General features: G+C 40.6%; 1 protein-coding gene across 2 annotated transcripts in view; it reads left to right on the top strand.

Moving 5' to 3' along the window:
• The window catches only part of UBTD2 (ubiquitin domain containing 2), a 73397-nt gene that overhangs the window by 46150 nt on the left and 10267 nt on the right, over positions 1-16980 (top strand). For both annotated transcript variants that reach the window (XM_005558526.5, XM_065547050.2), the window contains exon 2: positions 2298-2534. In XM_005558526.5, the coding sequence (XP_005558583.1) occupies positions 2298-2534 (237 nt within the window). The remainder of the gene's footprint in view (positions 1-2297; positions 2535-16980) is intronic.

Here is a 16980-nt window from a genome sequence, read left to right as displayed (position 1 = left end):
TGTGCCATCTTCCACTTCCTGGTCAGTAAGCTGAGTGTTGTCCGTAAACTGTCTCTAACTCATCTAAATGATAATGTAGCAGAAAATAAAGTCTACCTTGGATTCCATCGTGTTGGTGCAATCAGTGGGTTGTTATCAGACCAGATTCTGAACATCTTCTAGAGAACTATGCTCTAGCTGCATTATCTGTATTATTTGGAAGAGGTAGGGAAAAATCATTAGTGTAGACTGTGTTTCTCACATTTGAATTAAATAGGCGCATCTGTAGTGTTACTCCCAGTAGACACTCAGTACGTATTTGTTGATTAAATAAAGAGACTTGGATTCTGTTTGCAGCTCTGCTACTAAATGGATGGGTTTCCTGTTCTGCTTCCTCACCTTTGCAGAACTCACCTGTTTTGCATTTCACTAGGACAAGTTAGAGGGCAAAAAGTATTTGAGTTAATGCTGAGTGCTTTAAGTGGAAAACAGCTAGTCCTTTGGTGTGCCACCCTGAGGGGAGAGGACAGAGGAGACCTGACATGGCAGTCTTTATTGATCTTATCATCTGAGAGTATAGCCTGGAGAGTAGAGATAGCCCAGGGTCTGGAGTCATTTTATTTTCTGTTTTGCGTAGCCCAAATTTCATCTGGCCCTGGGCCAATGAGGGAGTAGTCAATTTCATGGATGCTTTAGAACCAGTTTGAGAGTAATTTCTTTAAAATTGGTATTCTTTCTGCAATTAAATATAGAACATTGAATTTTGACACACACCCTCTCTCCTTCCCACCCGCTCTGTCATTTATTTCCCACCCACTCTTTTCCAACACTCTTATCTTTTCATCCAGCTTCAATTTTCTTTTTATATTCTATCCCATCTATCAAACTATTTCCTACCAATGGCACTGTATAATCTTACAGAGCCATAAATAAGAATGGCTCTGTAGGTCAGTATGACCCATGGAAATAGATCACAGATAATACACCAGATAGGTGTCTGGGTGCAAGGATGCTGCGTCAGACTTGTTTCAGCGCTACTACTACGTAACATTCTCTAAGGGGAGATGCTGCCACTTGCCCTCTGTTTTCTTCTTCTCTTGGGTTGAAACTACGGTACGGTATTGTAGTTCTTCTGCTCCTTGTGGTTCGGACCTAATCCCTTGGCCTAGCATCAAAGATTATCTCTTTTATTCCCAGTTCCTCAAAAAAACTAAAGTACTGATCCTACCCTTTATAAATTAGTTCCTGTTTGAGTTCCAGAGAAAGGTACTTACAGTTCCTTGACTAAAGTCCAGAGAGTAGAATGCTAGAGGAAGCATTCCTCTAATCAGTTTGTTCATGATTCTGGTGGTTTGGCTCTTCTTTCTCTGGAAACTGAAAAGCAGTCTTTTGCTTCTTTGGATTTTCTCAGTTCCTACTTCCTGGTTTCATGTGTCCAAGCTACTATTGTCATTTGGCTTCCCCAGTGTATCTTGCCTCTCTTATGGTATCTCTTGACACTCATATCCTGCTCTTACAGTCTGATGAAACACTTATCTTCTAGGCAGTTCTTTTAAAATGAACAAAACAAAACTTTCATTGTATTTAAAAAAAAATTTTTAGAGCAGTTTTAGATTCATAACAGAATTAAGAGGAAGGCACAAAGATTTCCCATGTACCCCCAGTGCCTACACATACATAGCCTCCTTTCCCTGATTATCAACATCCTCCACCAGAGTGGTACATTCGTTACAACTATAATTCTCTGGTGGTTTTTTGTTTTGTTTTGTTTTATTGGAGATGAGGTCTCACTCTCGCCCAGGCTGAAATGCAGTGGTGTGATCATGGCTCACTGCAAACACAACCTCCCAGGCTCACGTTATCCCCCCACCTCAGCCTCCCAAGTAGCTGGGACCACAGGCATATGCCAACATGCCAGACTAATTTTTGTGTATTTTGTAGAGATGGGGTCTCACCATGTTGCCCAGGCTAGTCTCGAACTGCTGGATTCGAGCAATCCTTCCACCTCAGCATCCCAAGGTGCTGGGATTACAGGTGTGATCTACTGCACTCAGCCTGTAATTCTTTTAGTGATCCTGTGGAGAGGGTGTACTGAGTGGAAAAGAGCTACCAATTTGTTTTGCATAGAGCAATCCAATGTCTCTATTCACTTTTGTAGTTCCAAAATGTGTTAGAGGAATTTCAGAATGCACAAATTAGCAGGCAGATTTTTGGCTGCAATTTTGATGAAATAATCCAAAAGAGGAGTGACCAGATAACTTTTGATACATATTTTATAAAATTTGGTTTTGATCTCAGTCTTTTATTTTTCTTCTCAGTTGCTCTAGGTCGTAACCAGCCTTTGAAAAAAGAGAAACCAAAATGGAAAAGTGATTACCCTATGACAGATGGACAACTACGCAGCAAGAGGGATGAATTTTGGGATACCGCACCAGCTTTTGAAGGCCGGAAAGAGATATGGGATGCCTTGAAGGCTGCTGCACATGCTTTTGAGAGCAATGATCATGAACTCGCACAAGCAATCATTGATGGTGCAAACATAACATTACCACATGGTAGGTTTGGTGTTCCTCAAGGACAGAAGGAACATAATCAGCTTTGTTTCTGATAGCAAGAAACCAAATGGGAGAGTTTTTTTTCCTTTGCTATGAATTATTCTTTTTTTTTAATGTAGCAAGGAATAGCATTCCTCTTTTTTTCTTGTACATCTTTCAGGTGGAGACAGGTTTTACTTTGTGTGTTTATATATATATATATATGTTTTTTAATATGTCTTAATTTCAGAAAAGAACTCTTGATCATCTAAAAAGTTTCCGTGTAACCTAGTTCTCGAGGAAGACCTCTTCTCTCCACCCTCCCACCCCCACCTCACCAGCCTCATCCCCCTGCCAATCTATTGGAGCTTCCACTTCACTGGTTTCCTCCTAGCAGCGCTAGAGATAGAGTCTCAGTTTAGATTTTGTGAGCTGTAGAGACTCAGAGGTTGCTCCTTTTAGTCATTATCCTTCCTTGTCAAGCCTATTTTTGGCGTAATAAGCAAACCCAAACTTAGAAGTGAGTCCCACATGTTTTTAAGGACAATTTTCCATGATTGTAGCCCTGAGCATTATTCGGAACTTCTCTCTTTGGTGTAGGAATGTGACTCTTTTAAGGATAACCGTAAGCTTTGAGTGTTTCCAGGGATGTGCATATGCTGGTGCCTTGTACATACTCTTGTTTGTTCTCCTTGATGAGAAACATATGAAAATTTTTCATGCTACATTGAGATTTAGGTGTTAATTTTGTATTTACATTTTTTTATTTCTGTATTAATATTCTTAGTATTCTCTTTAGTTTTTCAAGTTAATATTTTCAAGGTTGTCTTTTCAGATCTATGTAATAACCACCTTGCATTGATTTCTATTCATTATGATACTTTCATTGTTTTAATCCCCAGTATCTCCCTTTATCTATATTCTTAGAGGAACAGTGACTTTCATTGTTTAACCACCTGCTTTATGTCCTTTCACTCTGTGTCAAATGACAGATTTTTATTTTATTTTATTCTGTTCTTTCTCTCTCTCTCTCGAGACAAGAGTCTTGCTCTGTCGCCCAGCAGGCTGGAGTGCAGTGGTGCACTCAGCTCACTGCAGCTTCCGCCTCCCAGGTTGAAGTGATTCTCATGCCTCAGCTTCCCCACCATGCCTGGCTAATTTTTGTATTTTTAGAAGAGACGGGGTTTCTCCATGTTAGCCAGGATGGTCTCGATCTCCTGACCTTGTGATCCACCTGCCTCGGCATCCCAAAGTGCTGGGATTACAGGCGTGAGCCACGGCGCTCGGCCCCAAAGTCCCTTTTTTTTTTTTTTTTTTTTGAGATGGAGTCTTGCTCTGTCACCCAGGCTGGAGTATAGTGGCCCGATCTCAGCTCACTGCAAGCTCCGTCTCCCAAGTTTATGCCATTCTCCTGCCTCAGCCTCCCAAGTAGCTGGGACTACAGGCGCCCACCACCTCGCCCGGCTAGTTTTTTGTATTTTTAGTAGAGACGGGGTTTCACCGTGTTAGCCAGGATGGTCTCGATCTCCTGACCTCGTGATCCGCCCGTCTCGGCCTCCCAAAGTGCTGGGATTACAGGCTTGAGCCACCGCGCCCGGCCCAAAGTCCCTTTTTTTAAGAGACAGGTCTCACTCTGTCATCCAGGCTGGAGTGCACTGGCATGATCATGGCTCATTGCAGCCTCGACCTCCCAGGCTCAAGAGATCCTCCCACCTCAGCCTCCTAAGTACCTGGGACTGCAGGCGTGCATCACCATGCCTGGCTACGTTTTGCTTTTTGTGTTTTGTTTTGTTTTGTTTTTTGGAAAGGCATGGTCTCACTGTGTTGCCCAGGATGGTCTCGAACTCCTGGATTCAAGCAGTCCTCTTCCCTTGGCCTTCCAAAGTGCTGAGGTTATAAGCATAAGCTGCTGTGCCTGGCCAAAAGATACTTAACTTACTATATCCTTGCCAGATTCCAAATCACCAAAATTAATTCCAAATTAATTTTCTGATTAATTGTGATTCCAAGAAACATTCCTTTTTTTATGGCTGCCTGTTCTTTATTATGAAAGTTTATTAGCATAGTCTTGTGGTACTGTTATTGAGCACCCACGGATCACTTTTTCTATACATGTGTAAAAGTGATCCCTCCTACATTTGGAGAATTTATGATAGAATGCCATTTTCAGTGTGACTTTTTTTATGACCGTGAGTCCTTTTTGTTTGTTTGTTTGTTTGGAACTTATTTTAATTTTTTGAGACAGAGTCTTACTCTGTTGCCCAGGCTGGAGTGCAGTGGCGTGGTCTTGGCTCACTATAACCTCCACCTCCCAGGTTCAAGCAATTCTCACGCCTCAGCCTCCCAAGTAGCTGGAATTACAGGCATTCGCCATCATGCCCAGCTAATTTTTGTATTTTTTTGGTAGAGACGGGGTTTCACCATGTTGGCCAAGCTGGTCTCGAACTCCTGGCCTCAAGCTATCTGCCTGCCTCGGCCTCCCAAAGTGCTGGGATTACAGGCGTGAACCACTGCACCTGGCCTCAGTATGACTCTTTAGTCCCAGTTTTCATGGGTAGTCTCTAAATTCTTTACCTTTATGTGATTGTGAGTTGGGAGGTGGTGGGCATCATCTTAGTCCATTTACCTTTTTCAGTTTTGTAATTATCGTCTTCATCTACTACCTTTATATAATATAAAGGGAAGGGGTCTTCCTTTACAAATAGTTTTATCATCCTTCTCTTTTTGATGTCTATATCTTCTATTTTTTGAGGAGAATATATGTTGTATAGACCTACACGTGGGTGGAAGAAGAGTCATGTATGTGTGATTGCGTGAGATCCAGAATGTTGGAACTTTTAATTTCTTATTTTGTACTTATAATTACCTGCTGGAATACCTGGTTGCATTCTGTATATTGTACCCTCATTTAAAAGTTCATGGAGGCAAAATAACTCTGTTGCACATAAGGCCGGGGCTTATGCATGTCCTATCGGATGTGGGCTCAGATCACGGAAGACCGAAGTCCCTCATTTCTGCTTATCCATGTAAACTGCCAAGAAAATGTTCCCGGCAGCCCTACCTACCAACAGATCAGGGAGAATTACTCTCAGAAATTCGAGAATTATTAGATGCCCCTCTATTCCCCTTCTGTGTTTAAGGAATATTTTCTGCTTAAGTGTGGAATAATCAAGCCAATGTCTGAGTTTTTCTCTTTCAGAACTCTGTGATAACTTTCTGGGTATTAATATTGTCATTGGTACCCTTGATTGAATTCTTTTGTTCATATCTGAATCTTGTCAATATTTCTTGGACCTTATAATTTTGTTTTGTCATACACTCTAGCTCACCGTCAGTTTATAACTAGGCTATTCCATGCTTTTACCTAGACTGGCTTAGTGGTATTGCTGAAATTCTTTCCATCTTTTTTGTGTAATTACATGTTTGAAATTTTACTTTGGGCCAGGCGCGGTGGCTCACGCCTGTAATCCCAGCACTTTGGGGGGCCGAGGCGGGCAGATCATGAGGTCAGGAGATCGAGACCATCCTGGCTAACACTGTGAAACCCCATCTCTACTAAAAATACAAAAAATTAGCCAGGTGTTGTGGCGGGCGCCTATAGTCCCAGCTACTCGGGAGGCTGAGGCAGGAGAGTGGCATGAACCTAGGAGGCGGAGCTTACAGTGAGCCAAGATCACGTCACTGCCCTCCAGCCTGGGCGACAGAGCGAGACTCTGTCTCAAAAAAAAAGAAAAAAATAGAAATTTTACTTTGGGCACATTGCATTGTGCTACCCAAAGCACTTTGTATTTTAAGTTTAAGTTATTGCACAGACTTGACTATTACTTAGTTCAGGTTTTGATATCAGATCTCGTCTTACTTCTGTCCCTACTGTATTACTTGCAACTGTGTGACTTCGAGCAAATCACATCTTCTGTAAGCTTCAATTCCCTCATCTGTAAAATATGGATAAGAACTGTCTACCTCTTGGGATGGTTATGTTAATTAAATGTAGTAGTAATACATGTAAGTTGCTGATCAGAGTGCTGGGTATCCAAAAAGCACTTAATAAATAGTAGTGCTGATGATCTTATTTCTTGAACTCTGAAATTAACACGTAAATTCCCAGTTCCCTGCACCAAAATTCTGAATTTATAGATTTTGATCATTTTCTAAATTATCTGTTTTTTGAGACGGAGTTTCACTTTTGTCACCCAGGCTGGAGAACAAAATAACATTACGCTTTTTAATTATCTTCCTCTGTTAATAACAATAAGTCTTCAGTTTATTCTCAAGTGGCAATGGGGAGAGTAAGAGGGAACTTGTCATAACTACCTGTTAATGTTATATTTACACATACGGTATATTTTCATTCTGGAAATTGACTCATATTGAGAATGGTATGAACATATATTGTGGAAAAAGCTCCCCATGTGATTTTGATACCTGGTACCCCTTTCACAGTTTTCCTGTCCTATATGAGCTTTATTGTTCATGATTTGCACAGCATGTTGTTACTCCTTGTCTTACATTTCTTAAAGAGCTTATTTCCTTTTTCTCATTGATTGCTATTTTGCCATTACCTAGAAATCCTAAAAACATTCTTAATATAGTAGTTTACCAGTGAAACCAGGTTATAGGTTAGTGATTTGCCAAATTAGCATAAACAGGGTAAGAAAAAACAAGTAGTGTTTACACTTCTCACACATTTGCTGTGTAGTGAATAGTATACTATTCAGTAATTTTCAGTGAAAGCTTATTCAGAAACTGTATCTAGTAAAGATAAACACTTAATGCTTTTTGTAATTATGATATAGAAGATTTAAAAAGATTTTAGGAATTGCCTACTCCCTTCCTCTACCTCCTGGTTTTCTAGAAAGGTAGTTGTTGATTTGTTTAGCATCTACAATTATCTCATAATTCTTAGAGTATTTTTTTCTAACATGTTTTCCATATCCCAGCGATTCAAATGTAAAAGCTGTCCTCTTACCCTCCTTGTATAGATGGAGTAGCTAGCTGCTCCCTATTACTCAAACATGCTTTTCTACTGGGAAACAGAAATTTAACCCCGATTTTATTCATACTTCTTATAGCTAAACGTCGCCAGTTCTTCAGTTCAGCTTTTGAGGACCTGTTTTCTTTTGTCCTTAACCCTTAAGGGGTATGGGAGGTAGAAAAACTTAATTCTTAGAAGACTTAACTTTTTTTATTTCTCTTTTCACAGAGTTTGTTACATGGGTGGGAAAGGAGTTCCCCAGAATGTTTTCTTCTTTATCTCAAAATATATTAAATGTGCGTTATGTATAATAAAATTTAATTTTTTAAACAACAAAGGCACTTACAAATAGTATAAAGAGCATGTTATGTGTAAGGAACCAACGTATGAAAAGAACACTGGACTGAGAATCAGTAATAAAATACTCGAAACTCATGTTGTATGTATGTATGTATTCATTTATTTATTTTATTTTTCTTTTTTTGGAGATGGAGTCTGGCTCTGTCACCCACGCGGGAGTGCAGTGAGGCGATCTTAGCTCACTGCAACCTCTGCCTCCTGGGTTCAAGCAATTCTCATGCTTCAGCCTCCCGAGTAGCTGAGATTACAGGTGTGCACCAGCACGCCCATCTGATTTTTGTATTTTTAGTTGAGACCGGGTTTCACCATGTTGGCCAGGATGATCTCAATCTCCAGACCTCAAGTGATCCACCCGACTTGGCCTCCCCAAGTGCTGGGATTACAAGCATGAGCCACTGTGCCCAGCCTCATGTTTTGAATTAACATTTAATTCTTATGCCTGTAATAATCACCTACAACAATCCCCATTTTGCACAGATCAGAAAACTGAAGCACAGAGAGGTTGCATCATTCTTCCAAAGTATAAGTCATGAAATTGGCATTCGAACTCAAGTTTTGGATCTAACAGTAACTAACGCAATTCAATGCCCCGGACAAGTCATTTCATCTCCCTGTTCTGTAAAGTGATTGCACAAGTAATCTTCAGCATTTGGTCTATGTCTAATGTTTTAGTTCCCTTGCACACTATGTAGAATACTTTAAAATGGTAAACTGTTAATATTAAAAGGAAAAAAGCAGATTCTCTTAAGACATAAACAGGAAATCCATGTGTGTAAGTCTTGTTTCTATTTTCCTTAGGTGTTTCAGATGCCCATTAAGAAGCAGGCCATGAATTTTGGTGTGGACTTTAAAGGTTCATATAATAATTTTTCAGGCCTGGCGCGGTGGCTCATGCCTGTAATTCCAACACTTTGGGAGGTCGAGGTGGGTGGATCATGGGGTCAGGAGTTCGAGACCAGCCTGGCCAACGTGGTGAAACCCTGTCTCTACTAAAAATACAAAAATTAGCTGGATGTGGTGGCGGATGCTTGTAATCCCAGCTACTCAGGAGGCTGAGGCAGGAGAATTGCTTGAACCCGGGAGGCAGAGGTTCTCAAGAGTGTGCCATTGCTCTCCAACCTGGGCAACAAGAGCCAGACTGTCTCAAAAAAAAAGAATTTTTCATTTGGCCAGGCACAGTCGCTCATGCCTATAATCCCAGCACTTTGGGAGGCTGAGGCAGGCAGATCACGAGGTCAGGAGATGGAGACCATCCTGGCTAATAGGGTAAAACCCCATCTCTACTAAAAAAAAAAAAAGGAATTTGTCATTTAACAAAATTAATTGATAATTCATAAACATAAAGCTTAGGAATGAAGGCATGAAGATATACAGGAGATGGAATTTTTGCTGGACTATTGTAGGGTTTAGAAATGAAAAAGACCTCCTTTGTATGCCATTCTGGGTAGTGGAGGTAGAGGAACACAGGGTTTCTATTTCTAACATGGTCCCAGGGAGTATGTTATACTGACTTCTACTTCTGTAAAGCCAGATCAGCTTTACAAGAACACTGTGTTCAGGTGCTTCTAGTCTGCTCCATTGCCCCTTTTGGAGCGCTGAAAATTAAAGATCAGTGTCCCCCTTAAAACTGTGGCGAAGTGTTACACAAGCTCTTAATCATGATTTGACTGTCATATGACATCAACAATACGTATACAGGTTAAGCCACTTTTCACTTATGTTCACTTATGTTCAACTAAGAGATGATGGACTTAGTTTTCTGAATGCCACAGTCTTGATGGCTGATTTGGTAGTTTGAGATAGCTAGACCTCCTGCTTCTAAAGCCTGATTGCCAAATATAAACTTGATATATGTAATTCCTAGCAAAGTGTTTGCATGAGAGAGCCTGTAATTTGTTAGCATCCCTACAATCCTGAAAAACTGCACCTAATATCTGGGTGGAGGATAATTTTGATGGCCCTTTGGACATTAGCGTGATTCAGGTTTGTGGAAATCACCGTGAAACATGAAGCCATAGACTCAAATTTTATGAAACCTGGATCCTTTGTGACATTGCTGTTGGTGAGTGTTCCCCTGTAAGTCTGATTCTGAGATTTAAAACTTGTGAGAAGAGAGCCAACATTATTGTGTGTTTTCTATGTATTTGTTATATGTACTAGGCAATTTTTCACGTGCATGTTATTTAATCTTTACAACAACCTCATCAGGGAGGTACTATAATTCTTGAGGAAATAGACCCACCATGTCCAAAATCAGGGTCTAAATTCAAATTGTATGACTGACTCCAAAGCCATTGCTCCTGTCACATCTCAGTGCTTCTCTTGGAATCTTATGTCCCTCTATCAGGCTTGAGTGCACTGCCTGAACCCCACTGTTTTCATTCCTTTACATTCATTCTATCATTTAAGTGTTCTCATTCTTTCTAAAGCAATTTCCAACTCAAATGTTAAGGCTTTCCTTTGCCATAGCAGGGCATGGTTGCTAAGAAGTAGAAGAGTTTATAATACAAAAATTAGCCAGGGTTGGTGGCACGTGCCTGGGGTCCCAGCTACTTGGGGAGGCTAAGGCAGGAGAATTGCTTAAGCCCAGGAGGCAGAGGTTGCAGTGAGACGAGATCATGCCACTGTCCTCCAGCATGGGCGACAGAGCAAGATTCCATCTCAAATAAATAAATAAATAAAAAATAAGCCTTCTGAGTCAGAAAAGAGAAGTCAGGAGCAAAGACAGTTATTCCTACAGGCTTTGGAAGAGACCCATAGTGCTACAAAAACCTTGGTGTTCTAGAACATTGCCCCCTTCTTTCATTTTGAGAGGATGGTTTTCTATACCAGATTGCCAATGTGATCTAAATATTAAATTTGTTAACTTTATCAAGGTATATTGAAGTACACTAAACAGCATGTTTAAAGTGGACAATCTTATCAGCTTTGACATGTATATACTTGTAAAACTCCCCACAATCAAGATAACAAACATTTCCGCACCCTTGCCAACATTGATTTTTAACTTTTACAAACCTGTTCATGTAGTGATGCAAGTCTCACGTGGTAAAAACTTTTCACACTGAGCTACAGTCTTAAGGGAGTGAGAGCACAGAGGGATAAACAGGCCTTTAAATGCTGAAAAATACATCTTTCTTTCTAACCTGAAAGATTGCTTGAAAAAGAGTATAAAGCATTAGACCTAATGACATTTAGTAAAGGTATTATTTGTCATCTAATTTAGTTTTATCTTTCTAATTTTCTAGTGGAATATTTTGAGGCATAATTTAAAATAATCATGGAAGAAAACAGTTGACCAAGGAAAATAGAAACATCTGAGCCAATCATCTAGATAAAAGACAAATAGAAGAAAATTATGTATGAAATCAGAACAGAAGGTGGAGACTTGGCAGCTTTCTTCCTACCATGGGGAGCTTTCAGGGCTTCCTGGCCTGGGGAAATGATGCCCTGGCACTTATTTAGCCTAGTGGCCATCTGTCTCTGCTAGGACATGAAGCCTACAATAGGTTTGTGAGAAGAAAACAAAAAACAAACAAAAAAAACCTGTCCTTCCACAGAGGATGTTAGGTGAGCCATCTGAGCAATCCTAATTAGAACTTTGTTAAAACTAGTGATTGCTAAATGAACTGCACCCTTGGTGGCCAGTGGGTGGTAATTAAAACCTTTTGTAAAATATCGTGTAAATGTAGCTAAAAGTGATTTTGGAAAAATAGAAAAATCCCTATGTTGTCAACTTTTAGAGTGTTCCTTCCCTTTTGTGTTTAAATATACTGGGTTTCTTTAAGCAAACCTCTCTGTATTAGTTCATTTTCACAGTGCTTTAAAGAACTTCCGGAGACTAAGCAATTCACAGAGAAAAGAGGTTTAATTGACTCAGTTCCACAGGGCTGGGGAGGCCTTAGGAAACTTACAATCACGATGGAAGGCAAAGAGGAAGCAGGGCCTTCACATGGCAGCAGGAGAGAGAAGAGTGAGGAGCAAAGGGGGAAGAGTCCCTTATAAAACCATCAGATCTTGGCCCGGCACAGTGGCTCACATCTGTAATCCCAGCCCTTTGAGAGACAGAGACAAGGCAGATCACTTGAAGTCAGGAGTTTGAGACTAGCCTGGCCAACATGGTGAAATCCTCTCTACTAAAAATACAAAAATTAGCCAGGTATGGTGGTGCACACCTGTAATCTCAGGAGGCTGAGGCTGAGGCACGAGAATTGCTTGAACCTGGGAGGCAGAGGTTTCAGTGAGCCTAGATTGCGCCCCCTCACTCCAGCCTGGGCCACAGCGTGAGATTCTGTCTCAAAAAAAAAAAAAAAAAAGAAAAAGAAATGAAAAACATCAGATCTCGTGAGAACTCATTATTATGAGAACAGCTTGGGGGAAGCCGCCCCCATGATCGTCACCTCCCACCAGGCCTCTCCCTAAGCACGTGGGGTTTATGGGGGTTACAATTCAAGATGAGATTTGGGTGGAACAGCCAAACCATGTCACTGTCTGTCTTCTGCTGCCTCATTTTTTTCACACGCTCCTCTCAAATACTGTAGATGAGACAGCCTCATACCACTGAAACTTCTCTCAGTCACCACCATTTCCTCTGGACCAACTTGGGCTCATCTTCCATTTTCTTTTAGCTGTCGTAGGCATCATTAGCAAATACGTTGTTGGGCTCCACTGGGCACTGTTGGTTTCTTGCTCCTTGTGATTCATTTCTTGACTTTTTAATCCCTTGCATTTGTCCTCTGCCTTTTGTTCTAAGTACATTTTCTCCCTCTCATTAACTAATCTGAGAACCAATCCTTGTACCTCTTATACATTATACACTTGGCTACTTACTGGTTCTGTGACCCTGGACACAAGTTACTTGATTCTACTTCAATTTTTCCATCTGTAAAATGGGTAGAATAGACTTAGCTTATAGTGCTTTTGTGAGGATTAAATGTTAATATATGTAAAGTGCTTAGACAAGGTTAGCAGTAGTAAACACTGCTGAGTGTTTGCTTTTTTTTTTTTGACTCCATTGCCCAGGCTGGAGTGCAGTGGCGTGATCTCAGCTCGCTGCAACCTCTGCCTCCCAGGTTCAAGCGATTCTCCTCCCTCAGCCTCCTGAGTAGCTGGGATTACAGGAGCACACCACTGCAACCGGCTAATGTTTGTATTTTTAGTAGAGACAGGGTTTCACCATGTTAGTCAGGCTGGTCTCGAACTCCTGACCATGTGAGCCACAGTGCCCAGCCAAGTGTTTGCTTTTTTATGTTAAATCTTGTATGTTGGAAATTATTACTCTCCAAACTTCTTTTACCCTGACTTTTCCCAATCTGCTTTAGTTACTTGTAGCTAATTCAACTGAAGCATCTCATGGAACCTGGAGCAATTAAAAGCTAAGCAAAGAATCTTGTAACCCTAAATGATTTTTTTATGTCATTCTAGTTTCCAGTTACATGATTCTTTCCTTTTGGTTTTCCATCAAATCTAACCCATCATTTGGTTCTGCCAGTTACCTTCAAATCTCTCAGTTTAATTTTTTTTCCATTTCTGTAGTCAGGCAGTCATGATTCCAGTCATTCTTTCTCTCTTCACATAGATGATAAAACAGTCAGCAGGCTTTGTCTTGTTCACCAACACAACCTTAGCACCTAGAATATCTGGTAGCATATAAAAGGTGGTGAATGTTGAATATCTAATTTACCTGTTTTAGCCACCTCTGGTAATTTCCTGTAGTATTAAGCCTAAACTCCTGAACCCTACTATCAGGTTTCACTATTACTGCCTATTTAGTACTTTTACATCATCGATTCTGTATTCTACTTCAAAAAGGTCCCATGGTATTCTCTGTTTACCTTGTAATTATTATTTCCATATCATTTCTATTTCTTGGGATGCCCTTCACTGCTATTCCGTGTCTTTAAAATCATGCCCAGAACACACCATTTCTACAGAATTCCTCCATGTTGGCTCTACCAACTCTAGTCACTTTTCTGTTCTGCGATGTTTCAGCACCTGTGTTTGATTTTCATTGTATCTGTTTGTACTAAAATCTGTGACGGGTATGCTGTATCTGCTCATGAGTATATGCTCCTGGAGATCAGGGACAGCCTTGGTTCTCTTACAACCTTCTCAGTGTCAGTGACATGCCCTACACACTTCAAGATGATCAGTAAATGTCTATGCAGTGACTCTAGAATGTAAGAATTGTTTCCTATTGATCCTTGTTAGGTCCTAAAGAGGTCGTGTGGTAGAAACCACTACTATCAGTGCAGTTTGTCTTTAGTAGAGATTTGGGGCCATTAAATAATGGAGGGTTAGGATTATGTTGTTCAAGAGTCTAGGCCACAAAGGAGCCAGTCTGCTTTGAATAGGTAATTCTGCGGTAATAGTTATGGACTACAATGTAAAATATTACTTTTATTGATATTTTGTGATCCCAGATATTTAATTCGGGAAGAGGGTAACCCATAAACCTATAGACTTAAAATGAAATCAAATCATATTTGAGTAAATGGTATGGATTTTTCCCTTATTTATTTTAGAGTGGTTTTAAGTTCACATTAAAATTAAGTGGAAGAAACAGAGATTTCCCATGTACCCCCTACTCCCACACATGCATAGCCTCCCCCAATATCAACATTCACCGTTAGAGTAGTTCATTTGTTAAAATAAATGAACCTACACCGAAACGTCATTATCACTCAGAAGTCCATAGTTTAGGGTTCACTTTTTTTTTTTTTTTTTTTTTTGAGATGGAGTCTCGCTCTGTCGCCCAGGCTCGAGTGCAGTGGCATGATCTCAGCTCACTGCAAGCTCCGCCTCCCGGGTTTACACCATTCTTCTGCCTCAGCCTCCCGAGTAGCTGGGACTGCAGGTGCCCGCCACCTCGCCTGGCTAGTTTTTTGTTTTTTTGTTTTTTGTTTTTTTTTTAGTAGAGATGGGGTTTCACCGTGTTAGCCAGGATGGTGTCGATCTCCTGACCTCGTGATCCGCCAGTCTCGGCCTCCCAAAGTGCTGGTAGGGTTCACTCTTGGTGTTGTACATTCTGTGGGTTTGGACAACTTTATATTGACATGTATCCATCATTAATAGTATCATCCAGAATTGTTTCACTGTCCTGAAAAATCCTCTGTGTTCTACCTATTCATCCCTCTCTCCCTCCGAACCCCATGGCAACCATTGAACTTTTTTATTGTCTTCGTAGTTTTGCCTTTCACTTAACTAAAATATGCATTTAAGTTTTTGCCATGTGTTTTCATGACTCACTAGCTCACTTATTTATTTATTTTATTATTTATTTATAGATAGGGTCTTACTCTGTCACCAAGGCTGGAGTATGGTGGCCCAGACATAGCTCACTGCAGCCTCAAACTTCTGGGCTCAAGCAAATCCTTCCTCAGTCTTCCAAGTAGCTGGGACTATGGGCAGACACCACCATGCCTGGCTAATTTTTTATTTCTTTCGTAAAGATGGCGCCTTGCTCTGTTACCCAGGCTGGTTTTAAACTCTTAGCCTCAAGCCATCCTACCACCATAGCCTCCCTAAGCACTGGGATTGCAGGCATGAACCATTGTGCCCAACCTCCTGGGATTTTGATTGGGATTTGCATCAAATCTATAGACTAAGCTGGGAAGAACTGACGTCTTGACAGTATTAAGTCTTCCTGTCTATGAACATGTACGCTCTCTCTATTTAGTAATTATTTTATCAAGGTTTTTTTTTTTTGTCATTGTTTCATTTCTTATACATACTTGGTTAGACTTATACCTATTTTCTTTTTGAGGTGCTAATGTAAATTGTGTTTTAAATTTCAGATTCTACTTGCTCATTGCTGATGTATAGGGGAGCAGTTGACTTTTGTATATTAACTTTGTATCTTGCAACCTTGCTATAATTGCTTATTAGGTCCAGCAGCTTTTATGTTGATTCTTCATATTTTTTACCTAGACAGTATATCATTTGCAAACAAAGGCAGTTTTATACCTTTTCTTGTCTTGCCTTGTTTTATTGCATTAGCTAGGACTTCCAGTACAGTGTTAAAAAGTGGTGATGAGAGGGGACATCCTTGTCTTTTTCCCAGTCTTAGTAGGAAAGCTTTGAGTTTCTCACCATTAAGTATGTCTTAGCTATAAGGTTTTTGTTGTTTTTGTTTTTGTTTTTTAAATGGAGTCTCACTTTGTCGCCCAGGCTGAGGTGCAGTGGCTCTATCTCAGCTCCCTGCAAGCTCCGCCTCCTGGGTTCACGCCATTCTCCTGCCTCAGCCTCCCAAGTAGTTGGGACTACGGGCACCTACCACCATGCCTGGCTAATTTTTTTTGTATTTTTTAGTAGAGATGGGGTTTCACCGTGTTAGCCAGGATGGTCTCGATCTCCTGACCTCATGATCCGCCCACCTCGGCCTCCCAAAGTGCTGGGGTTACAGGCGTGAGCCTTTTTTTTTTTTTTTTTTTTAATGGAGTTTTGCTCTTCTTGCCCAGGCTGGAGTGCAGTGGTACAATCTTGGCTCACCACAGCCTCCACATCCCAGGTTCAAGTGATTCTCCTGCCTCGGCCTCCTGAATAGCTGGGATTACATGCATGTGCCACCACGCTCAGCTAATTTTGTATTTTTAGTAGAGATGGGGTGTCTCCATGTTGGCCAGTCTGGTCTTGAACTCCCTACCTTAGGTGATCTGCCCACCTCAGCCACCCAAAGTGCTGGGATTACAGGCATGAACCACCGTGCCTGGCCAGCTATAGCGTTTTTGTAGATATTCTTTATCAAGTTGAGGAAGTTCCCTTCTATTCCTAGTACTGATAATGAGTGTTGGGTTTTGTTATATGCTTTTTCAGCATCTATTGATGTGATCATGTGATTTTTCTTCTTTAGCCTATTGATATCATGGATTATATTAATTAATTGATTTTCATATGTTGAACCAGTCTTGAATACTTGAGACTAAAGCCTACTTGGTCATGGTGTATAATTATTTATACAGTGTTGAATTTGATTCGTTAATATTTTGTTGAGAATTTTTCAGTCTATGTTCATGAAGGATATTGGTCTGTAGTTTTCTTTGCTTGTAATGTTGGTTTTGGTATTAGGGTAATGTTGGCCTCATAGAATTAGTTAGGAAGTACAGTGGTCCCCCATTATCCATGGGGGGATAT

Source organism: Macaca fascicularis, chromosome 6 (assembly GCF_037993035.2).
Source record: "Macaca fascicularis isolate 582-1 chromosome 6, T2T-MFA8v1.1".
In the NCBI taxonomy this organism is placed as follows: domain Eukaryota; kingdom Metazoa; phylum Chordata; class Mammalia; order Primates; family Cercopithecidae; genus Macaca; species Macaca fascicularis.
This window is presented reverse-complemented; position numbering and strand designations above follow the sequence as displayed.